Source organism: Podarcis muralis, chromosome 5 (assembly GCF_964188315.1).
Source record: "Podarcis muralis chromosome 5, rPodMur119.hap1.1, whole genome shotgun sequence".
Classification (NCBI taxonomy): Eukaryota; Metazoa; Chordata; class Lepidosauria; order Squamata; family Lacertidae; genus Podarcis; species Podarcis muralis.
In genome coordinates this window covers 98,877,381-98,888,609 of record NC_135659.1, presented here as the reverse complement: position 1 = coordinate 98,888,609, position 11,229 = coordinate 98,877,381, and the positions used below count along the sequence as shown (strand labels likewise).

Below are 11,229 nucleotides of genomic sequence, written 5' to 3'. Positions count from 1 at the left end.
ACGTGCGCACACGCTATTTGCGGCGCACTTCCGGGTCGGAGGAGCACTGGAAATAGCTTGTGCGCATGTGCACGGGCCTCATCTGACCCGGATGTGCACTGGAAATAACGCTTATGCATGTGCAAATAATGCTTGTGCATGCACAAATAATGCTTGCGCATGACCAAATAATGCTTGCGCATGTTAAAACTTTGGACCACCTTGAAACTCTGAATGCCCCTGCAAGCAGCTGTTTGGGTTTCTTAGGCCTTTAAAGAAGCAACATTGAATTGGCTGTTTGGCTTGTGGAGCTGCGGACTGTATTTAGGATCCTGCTTGCGCGTGTCAACCTGCCCTCAGATACACTGCTTAGGACCACTGAGGTTCACCTTTAGCCATTGTGGCTCTCAGCCATCAGGGTCACGTGCATACCAAAAATTTAGCTTTGTGCAATTAAAATGGATTGAAGCACTTTAGCAAAATATATCCACTTTAAAACAAGCAAGCCCTCTGTTCCCAAAAAGGGCTTCTTGGAGTGAGGAAAGAGATGCCAAGATGCACTGAAAAGTGTGGGATGAATGAATGATCAACAAGAAGTTGCACCAGGAGAAATGCTCATTGTAGTATGTTGTTGTTGTTGTTGTTTAGTCGTTTAGTCATGTCCGACTCTTCGTGACCCCATGGACCAGAGCACGCCGGGCACTCCTGTCTTCCACTGCCTCCCACAGTTTGGTCAAACTCATGCTGGTCTCTTCGAGAACACTGTCCAACCATCTCGTCCTCTGTTCTCCTTGTGCCCTCCATCTTTCCCAACATCAGGGTCTTTTCCAGGGAGTCTTCTCTTCTCATGAGGTGGCCAAAGTCTTGGAGCCTCAGCTTCAGGATCTGTCCTTCCAGTGAGCACTCAGGGCTGATTTCCTTCAGAATGGAGAGGTTTGATCTTCTTGCAGTCCATGGGACTCTCAAGAGTCTCCTCCAGCACCAGAATTCAGAAGCATCAGTTCTTTGGTGATCAGCCTTCTTTATGGTCCAGCTCTCACTTCCATACATCACTGCTGGGAAAACCGTAGCTTTAACTAGATGGACCTTTGTTGGCAAGGTGATGTCTCTGCTTTTTAAGATGCTGTCTTAAGGTGCTGTTGTAGTAGGACCTCCCCACAAACAAATCAGAATAAACACTCAATAAACACTGGGTAGAGTATAATCTGAGTGCTCACTGGAAGGCCAGATCCTGAAGCTGAGGCTCCAATACTTTGGCCACCTCATGAGAAGAGAAGACTCCCTGGAAAAGACCCTGATGTTGGGAAAGGGCACAAGGAGAAGGGGATGACAGAGGAGGAGATGGTTGGACAGTGTTCTTGAAGCTACCAGCATGAGTTTGACCAAACTGCGGGAGGCAGTGGAAGACAGGAATGCCTGGCGTGCTCTGGTCCAGGGGGTCATGAAGAGGCGGACATTACTAAACAACTAAACAAAAAAAGAGTATAATCTTCCTGCAAGTTTTCTGCAAACAAATCTGGGTGAATTGTCAATAAAGAGGTTGTCCAGAGGGCCCCACCCCCGCTGAGCCTGATCTGTTTTTAAACCATCTAAGCGAGTGATCCTCATCATATCCTGTGTCAATGAGTTCCACAGGTGAATTGCATGCTATTCCTCAATGGCAATTAGAAGCGTGGTTTGCCTGCAGAGGAGAAGAGAAAGCAGGCAGGAGGAAGGAGAAGAAAGAGCCTCACCCCGGCAGGCTTTATTGAAATGAATTTTAATATCATGTTGCAGCAGAATTAAAAATATACAAAAAGTTTGTGGTATACAAAAGAGTCTCAGTACAGATCCTCGGCTCCTCCCGCCCACCAACATGTGTCTGCGTGGGAGAGTCAAGAGAAGAAAGAGGCGTTTGATGTATGTACAGAACGTGGTGGAGAGGACCAGATCCCAGGAAGGCGGAGGGAGAAGGGGAGGGAGGCACGGATGGGGAGGGGAGAATGTGTCCATGTGGGGTCCTCCGCCCCTTCCTCCATGGTCAGCGGCTGGCCCACGTCAGCCAGTTCCTTGGCCTAGCATAGATCAGAGTGGCCCCGCCAAAAAAGCCTAAACAGGGCTCTGGATTCTAAAACAGCTTTTCCTTGAGCATCATAACTCCACAGAAGATACTGAATGGCTCTTATCTCAGAACATCACAGCCACAGAGCATCCTCGTCCTCCCTTTCCTCTTTTTGGAAAGTCGGACCTGGCAGTCCTGCTTCTAATTTGCACCAGGGTAAGCCAGGAGTTCAGCATCCTCATTTTGAAAAGAGTGTGTGTGTGTGTGTGTGTGTGTGTGTGTGTGTAGCACCTCTGAAGACACACCTGCCCTGCCCCTCACCCCCAAACCAGTGTTTCTCTTAAAAAGCAAAGCCACTCCCCCCTTCCACACGCGCCACCATCCCAGGGAGACCTAAATCTTGCACCCAGGTTCAAAATTCGGCACGTGGGCCTTCAACCTGGGCCGGAAATCCTCGTTTCTGGGTTGCACGGTGGTCTTTAACTGGGGAGAGACGGCTTAAGAGTGAAGCAATACAAGGTCTGGTTTTCAAAATAGATTTCCTCATGGATACGATGCACTCTTGTGGGAATTGTGGCATCCTTCGTTCAGGATCCAGGTAACAGCAAAGCATACATTTTTCAAAGGTTTCACTCGCCGTTTTGTTAAGTCAGCCCTATTTTCAGCTTCCATGAAACACCGAAAACAGCAACAGAAAAAGTTGTGAATAATGGGAGTTTTGTTTTCTCTCTCACTCCAAAGCTCCTTGGCCACCCATGATCCCCACTGATTCCCCAGCTGCACCCCGTAATCTCAGATGGATGTTCCAACATGGCAATAATAATTTTATTATTTATACCCCGCCCATCCGCCTGGGTTGCTCCAGTCCATCTGCAGAGCTCCATCGCCCTGTCCCAGGTCAAGGAGAGCTGTATGGCAGAGCTACAGAAACTCAGAAGGGGACCCCCTCAGTCTGGGGAGAGAGGGTGGATGCTATTGTGTTCTCCTTTTAATCTCCCTTCCATCGCTGCCTTTTGCATGCAGAGACATGTGCTGGCACCCACACCAAACTCACGCACCTGTACACATCACCAGGGGGAGAGAAGACGCTGGCCGGCTGCAGGAGTGTCTGCTTGGGATCTACTCTGAGATTATTGCAAAGGTTGAGAGAGCTCGCAGCCCAGAGGCTGAGAAGACCGTGGCGAGAGTGCATAGAGAGTAGACCCCCCCTCCTTTTGCCAGCAGGATCTCCCCCTCCCCCAGCAAGAGCTCCTCATGTAGAGGATGCTGCAGAGATGCTGCACATCTCAAAAGAATGGCTTTGCTCAGCTCTCGGAGGCTCCCCCAGCCCTTCTGAAAGACCCACAGAAGGGCGTTTCAAGGTCATTGCTAATCGTGCCGTTTTCCCCACAAGGAGAGGGAGCAAAACACGCGCACACTCATGCTCAGGACTGTCCAGTCCTTCATGTTCCCCTTCCCAGAAAGGCCCAGCAGGCAGAAGCTTCAGTCCCTATCAAAACCCATAACCATTGTGGGGAGGGGGGCAGCTGGGCACCCAAGAGATGTGTCACCGGGGGAAATGGTGCCTTTGGTTTGGGTGACGAGGGCATGTAGCACCAGATACCCAAAGCTGCCTTGGTTTGTTCTTTCCGCTTCAGCCCTCCTAAATTTCTGGTAGTGGTGGTGATGAAGGAGATGATTATTTGCCCGTCCAAAACCATCCCCTCAACAGAACAAGTAGCATTGCAGGGACTTCACATCTGCTGCATACCTGGCTGCGTAAGCATCCCAAGTGCTTAGAATGGCTACTATTTACTTAAAGGACTGGCGCCCGAGTTTGCTATTTTTCCTCTTCCCTCCCTGTTCCTTTTCCCTTTTGTGTCATGTCTTTTCAACCATAAGGCTGCAGACAGAAGCTGAAACTCCAGGAAATTGCACAAAACAAATGAAATACCGGTATTTCATTTGTTTTGTGCAATTTCTCGGGTCCGTGACTGTCTTTTTTGTACTGGAAACTCCAGGAACACAGGAAGTTGCCTTGAACTAAGTTGGAGCAATGGTCTTTCTAGCTCAGTACTGTCAGCAATGGCTCTCCAGGTGGACTCTCTCCCTGCCCCACATAGGGATGCCAATGGCGCCTGACCCAGAGACCTTCTGCATTCGGGTGCAGATGCTCTGCAGCTGAGCTACTTCCCCTCCTCAGAAAGAGTGCAGAATTCTGCCCTTTCGAATTGGACCCGTGGCAAGACCTCAGACCAACAACTGCACATCCCAGGCAAAAGAACAGACCATCAAGAGCTGGTCCAGTTCACCAGGCAGGAGACAATGATGGTTTGCACCAGCCCTGCAGAGGAAGCAGTTCTGATAGATGCTGCCAGATGGCCTTTTAGGGACTTCTTTGGATCAACAGGATATGAACTGCAGGAATCAGCAGCTTCAGAGGAATGCTAAGGTACAAAAAATCATCTGGGGGCCGGGGAAGGAATATGGAGGAGTGGAGGAACCTCCGAAAACAGCCCATTGAGGGCCGAGTAGCTATGGAGTGCTCACTGATACTTGCAGGTGGGGTGGAGGGACAGAAAACCAGGAGGGAAAAGGAATGGAATGGAGTCATCCGCAGGAGGGCACAGCTGGCTGGCTGGCACAGTGAATGGGACCACCCCATACTGCAGGTCTCAATTGCCTTTATGACTACATGGCCCGATATTGCTTCCTTCTTGCTCTCCCAATAGAGTCTCGGTTCCTAGGGAGCAAAATCAAGCTCAGCTGCCAAGGAAGGTGCAGGGAGGCAGCTGTGATCCGATTCAGAGCTATGCTAGGGACCTCGTTTTCAGCGCTAGGTTTCAGCCCTTGGACAAAGCGTTGGAGAGCTCCCAGGATCCTGTGCCAAATCCTATGCCAAATCCCTTTCCCAATAACTGTGTAACCATAACAAGCCCCCTGCCCGCCCCTTAACACACACAAGAGGTTCTAGTTACAGGTAGATAGCCGTGTTGGTCTGCTGTAGTCAAAACAAAATTTAAAAATTCCTTCCAGTAGCACCTTAGAGACCAACTAAGTTTGTTATAGGGGACACAGATGGCGCTGTGGGTTAAACCGCAGAGCCTAGGATTTGCTGATCGGTTTGAATCCCTGCGATGGGGTGAGCTCCCGTTGCTCGGTCCCTGCTCCTGCCAACCTAGCAGTTTGAAAGCACATCAAAGTGCAAGTAGATAAATAGGTACCACTCTGGCGGGAAGGTAAACGGCATTTCCGTGCGCTGCTCTGGTTCGCCAGAAGCGGCTTAGTCATGCTGGCCACATGACCTGGAAGCTGTACGCCGGCTCCCTTGGCCAATAAAGCGAGATGAACACCGTAACCCCAGAGTTGGCCACGACTGGCCCTAATGGTCAGGGGTCCTTTACGTTTGTTATTGGTATGAGCTTTCGTGTGCATGCACACTTTTTCAGATGCCAAGTGTGCATGCACACGAAAGCTCATACCAATAATAAACTTAGTTGGTCTCTAAGGTGCTACTGGAAGGATTTTTTAAATTTTGTTTCACACACAAGAGGATTAGCCAATGACTTTAGCCTTCCTTCTTCAGACTGAACCAGGGGAAGCTGGTTCACATGGGCTGCACCCAGAAGTTCTAAGACGTCTGGACGCCTGGAGAACAGCAATGGCAGCTGCCAATGAAACCACTACCAAGCTGCCAAAGACACGGCCAAGCAAGCTCCTTTGCCAACATGGTGCCCTCCAGATGTTTCGCCCTACAGCTCACACCAGCTCCATCCAGCAGTTTGTTTCCTCCACACCTCGGTTAAAACTGTAAGCCCTTTGACAACCAGTTTGGTTTAAATACCCACATCTGCTTGGTGGTGTACCATTCGCATGGATGGAAGTGAGCTTTCCCTCAATGGAAGATTCAGAGCAGAGGTCAGGTGGGCATCTGCCAGGGATCCTTTCACTGTGATTCCTACATTGTAGGGGGTTGGACTAGATGGCTTTTGGAGGGCCCCTTCCAACTTGACCATTCTATGATTCCGTGGTGGCGAGGAAGCCACCGGCCCCGTCACAAACTCCAGCTGGGTTAGCTTTTTCAGGACGCTGCCAACTGGCACCATGGAACTCAGTGAGATGGGAAGCTGCTTTCTGGTGAACCAGATTATTGGTCCATCCAGCTCAGCGTTGGGCTGGCTCTGCAGGGCTTCAGCCTGAGGACTTTCCCAGACCTACCTGGCAATGCTGGGGACTTCCTGCATGAAAAGCAAGAGTTCTGCATCTGAGCTATGGCCCTTATCCTTTCTCAGAGGGAAAGAACCTGCCTCAGCCTTAGCCTTTGCTGTGCTGTTTGGCCTAGCTTAGCTGAGTGATCTCCTAAGTGGCTTATATCAACTGTACTGGAGGTGTCAGCACAAGTCAGGCAGGCACGAAAAGCCCAGGGCCCAGAGGAGAACTGGATCTTCCATCAGGACAAACATCCAGAATGCAGCAGCTAGACTGGTGACTGGGAGCGGCCGTCGAGACCACATAACACCCATCTTAAAAGACCTACATTGGCTCCCAGTACGTTTCCGAGCACAATTCAAAGTGTTGGTGCTGACCTTTAAAGCCCTAAATAGCCTCGGTCCAGTATACCTGAAGGAGCGTCTCCATCCCCATTGTTCTGCCCGGACACTGAGGTCCAGCGCCAAGGGCCTTCTGGCAGTTCCTTCACTGCAAGAAGCCAAGTTACAGGGAACCAGGCAGAGGGCCTTCTCGGTGGTGGCGCCCGCCCTGTGGAACACCCTTCCACCAGATGTCAGAGAGATAAACAACTACCTGACATTCAGAAGACATCTGAAGGCAGCCCTGTTCAGGGAAGTTTTAAATGTGTAACATTTGAGTGTATTTTTGGTCTTTGTTGGAAGCCGCCCGGAGTGGCTGGGGAAACCCAGCAAGATGGGCAGGGTACAAATAATAAATTATTATTATTATTATTATTATTATTATTATTATTAAGCCATGATGGCTCTGCTCTGACTCCACAGTTGGAGACGGCAATGCTCCTGCATACCAGCTGCTGAAAACCACAGGAAGGGAGAGGGGTCTTGGGTTCAAATCCTGATTGCCAGTTTCCCATCTAGTTGGCTGCTTTGAAAACAGGGTGCTGGACTTGACGGGCCAGTGGGACTCTGTGTGTCATTATCTGCTTACCATCCAGCCCGATCAAGTCGTGCACACATTATTCTGTAACCACATGGCTGCTAGCTTTCCCTTAGAATCACGAAATGGTAGAGTCGGAAGGGACCCCGTGGTTCATCTAGTCCAACCCCTTGCAGTGCAGGAGTCCCAGCTACAGCATCCATGACAGATAGACGCTGCTTCTTTTCTACATGTCATTCCAAAAAAAGCACCAATGTATACTGATAGCGCTATGGAGATGAATACCCACCTACTGCATAAACTTCTGTTCTGGGTCGCTCAAGCCGCAGGGCCAACACTGCTGCGATCGGCCTGAACAGAGCTTTTTGTCGGGCAGTTGGGAAAAAATATATCATCTGGGAAGCCACGAAGCAGCGGCTGCTGCCACCAACACACTCGGCTGAGAAGCTCTTTCCTCAGTGGGCTGAGCAGGGGGGACCGGGGACGACAGCCCACTTGATCCTGGCTAGAACACTCACAGCACCTCCTTTAAGGCATATATATCTACACTACAGACTAAAGTGGTGCAATGGCCACGCCCCCTCCCCCAAGGAACCCTGGGAACTGTAGTTCTGTGAGGGGGGGGCTCCCTTTAGCAGAACACTGTCGGTGACCTTGAGCCGACTACAATCCCCAGGGATCTTTGGGGAGGGGAAAGCTTCAAGAAGAGGTATAGAAACCAAGATAGGGCTGCAATGTAGGTAACATGTCCTTAGAGACCGGCTCCTTGGCTTGGCGTATTAATGGTGCGTGCCCCATCTTTTATGCCCGCAGGGCTTGGAAGAAGACCCATTCATTCCTGGAAGCCCTCCTTGTCAATGTCAAATCTACATATATTTAAATGAGGGAACGCGTGTCGTGAGAAAACGGACACCCAATGGAGATGGACGAGGAACGAGACGGGCGGTCATGTTTTTGAGGGCTAAATCTGCTCTCGTTTCAGCCCCATGGTCTGTTTACAGAAGGGTCTGTTTATATTACCAATGTGCCCCAGACCAGCCTTCTCTGGTACCCTCCAGGTGTTTGGGCTGATGGGAGTTGTAGCCCAAAACTTCTGGAAGGCACCAGGGAAGGGAAGGTGGCACCGGACCCTCACATCAAACCCACACGGATGCCAGCAGGTATCACACAGCCCCTGAAGGCCCATCGCCAGCCCCTATGAGCCACTCCTATCTCCCTCCCAGAAGCCATCTTTTGACTCTCCAGCACCCCTTAGCATCCCCAGAATCAACGCCGCCACCTGCCCACAGGTTGACTTTGACCCCCATCATCACTGCCCAGCCACTCTTAGGCGGCCTATTCTCCCCATTGCCCAACAACCAGAGGTCAGCAAATAACCCACGGACTCGAGAGGCCTTAGCTACCTGGGCTCAGGTGAACAGGTGAGGTATTTTGGGAGAGACCACAGGGCCTCCTTCACAGGGGTGCATCTAGGGGGTGGGTGGCATCCCCCCCATTCAAGGCAGGAGGAGAAACAGCACACCCTGCCTGAGGCATGGGGAGGGGGATGAGAAACCTTACGGCCGGGCAGCAAGACTGCGGAGGAGAGATAGCACCAATTGGCCTCAATCCAGCTCGCCCCTGTCTCTGGAGGAGTTGGGGACCAGGAGTCGTCAGTGCTGTGTGTGTGTGAGTTGGGGGGACAGAAAGAAAGACCAAATCAAAGTTGCTGACGAGACATTGGGGTCAAGACGCTGCTTTCTGGGCCTCCGTCGCCTCGCCTTAAAGATGGCGGGGAGAGGACCAGAAGGCCAGCTCGCTCTGGCTGCTGAGGAGCCAGGCGTGGCCCTCAGGGTTGGGAAGGGCCCCTGCAGTGTGGCTCCAGGCCCCCACGGGAGGGGGGGGCTCCGCTTTACACCGTGGTCTCGTACTCCAGCAGCTCCTGAGAGACCCCCACCGTGCGGTACTGCAGGCGCGGAGTAGCGGGCGAGGTGTACTCCAACGCCAGGATGGTCTTTCGGAGGCGCCTGTCGATGAAGTGGGCATCCCAGGCAGGGTATTTCTTGCGGGGCAAGTCGATGCGGATGACGGGCCCCTCTGTCCGTGGGGCCCGGGCGACGGGCGTGGGGGGGACACTGGGCCTCACCTGGAAGACCGGCACGCAGCTGTCTCTGTCCCCCGGCACGCCCTCCCTCTCGGCCCCTGTAGTCCTCGGCAAGGAGCGCGGGGGGCTGGTGACGACGTCGGCCGGGGGCCCCGCCCCGCAAGGGACCGCAGTGGGCTCCTCGCCGCACACGCAGCCCCCGCCGCGCGGCCCGAAAATGGTTCCGTTGGGGTGCAAGAGGCAGTAGTAGATGAACATGAAGAAGACCCCTAAGGCGAAACTGGAGGTGACCACGCAGACGACAATTAAGGCGTTGGACTCGGGGACCCCGCTCTGGTCCCTGAACCAGTACCAGAGGCCCGTCATGGCGGCGTTCTCCGACAGGATGATGACGTAGTAGATGGACATGCGGCAGCGGCTGCGGCCTTCCTTGACGTTGAACCAGCAGAAGATGTAGATGATGCCCACCACCATGTTGTAGATGATCTCCTCCCACTTGGACATGCAGAAATCCGTCTCGCCTTGGATGATCCAGAAGGTCATGATGCACCAGTGGGTGACGATGAAGATCCCAAAGTAGAGGTGGAACACCGAGGCGAAGAGGGCGAAGGCGATGGCCCGGGCGGCGATGGTGAAGAGGTGCCAGAGGATTTGCGTCACCGCCCCCTTGTAGGACATGGGCATCTTGTCTTCCCGGGAGTCCCGCAGCACCTTTTGGTAAGAAGCCAGCGTCCAGGCCAGGGACACCAGCGAGGCGGAAGCCGAGAGACCTGCCCAGGTGAGAGAGAGAGAGAGAGAGAGAGAAAGGGAAAGCCGGGAATTAGGGGGAAGAGTAACGGTCTTACTGAGGGATCGCAGGAGGAGAGAGAGAGGGAGGTGGAGGCAGGAAGGCTGGTGTCCAAGAGGAGGACAGGAGACAGAGGTCGTGGAGAAAGACTGGAGCGATGGAAGGATGAGCAGGAGGATGCTGGTACTAGCCTGACCCTGTGTGCATGTGAGAAAGGCACACAGGCAGGAAGAACGGAGTCGTGGTTGAGGAAATGTCAAGAACAGGAGCCAATCGTGGTGTGGTGGTTAGAGCGTTGGACTAGGGTTTATGGGAGGCTGGGGTTCAGATCCCCACTTGTTGGCCATGAAACTCACTGGGAGTGACCTTGGATGCCAGTCCTTGCTTCCCAGCCTAAACTGCCTCACAGGGTTGATGTTGAGGATCAAACGGAGAGGGGGAGAATTGTCTGTGCACCCTGAGCTCCTTTGAGAAAACATGGGATGCAAGGAAATCAATAGATAAGAGGGGATTGGGTCACAACTTTGTGGCCGCGTCTGTAATGCTGGTCATGCCCACCTCAAGGAAATATATAGCACACAGAGAGAGACGAGCTGTAGGAGGGTGGAGCAGTTTGGAAAGAAAAGAGGGGGACACCCTGTAACGATCAGGAGGCCAGCGCAGTGCAAACACGCTGGCAGGAGATCCTCTTTGTCACCTTCAGCATCATGCCCCCCTCTCTCCCAGTGATGCTGGGAGAAGGAATCTGTTCCTTATGAAGCATTTGACCTGCTTAGGGTGAGGGGCGGAGGAGCTGAGAGGCACAGGAGAGATTTGTGGAAGTATGGAGAGAGCATTGTGTTTTGCCTCCTCTTAAAAAACCCCACTAGAGGTGCATTTGCACTGCACAGGACTTCCCATTTCCTAAAACTAACTATTATTCTATGCTCTGGCCCAGCATAGTCATTTTTATTGTGGAAACAGGAAGCATGAGTAGAGGGTGCGGGGAAGATGGAGAGAGAACAGAAAGAAGGTGACAGCCTGAAAATGGAAAGAAAGAGGTAAAATTGCAGGTGTACATCAGGAAGCAACAGCAAGGTGGAGAAAGTGAGCACTACAGGGTAAAGGATTGAGGGACAGGAAGAGATACAACATTTCTGAAAATTTTGAAGGTGTGGAAAATATAACATTTTTTTTACCTCTTTCTTTCTTTTTAAAAAATACGGAAATACTTGGGGTGAAATGAAATAATCG

The 11,229-nt window shown here is 52.0% G+C and overlaps 1 protein-coding gene across 1 annotated transcript in view; it reads right to left on the bottom strand.

Annotated features, from left to right (window-relative positions):
- Window positions 1-1,722: 1,722 nt before the first annotated feature.
- The window catches only part of XKR7 (XK related 7), a 54,250-nt gene continuing 44,743 nt past the window's right edge, over window positions 1,723-11,229 (bottom strand). Inside the window, exon 3 of the mRNA XM_028735592.2 lies at window positions 1,723-9,979. Within this exon, the coding sequence (XP_028591425.2) occupies window positions 9,018-9,979 (962 nt within the window). The 3' untranslated portion in view covers window positions 1,723-9,017. The remainder of the gene's footprint in view (window positions 9,980-11,229) is intronic.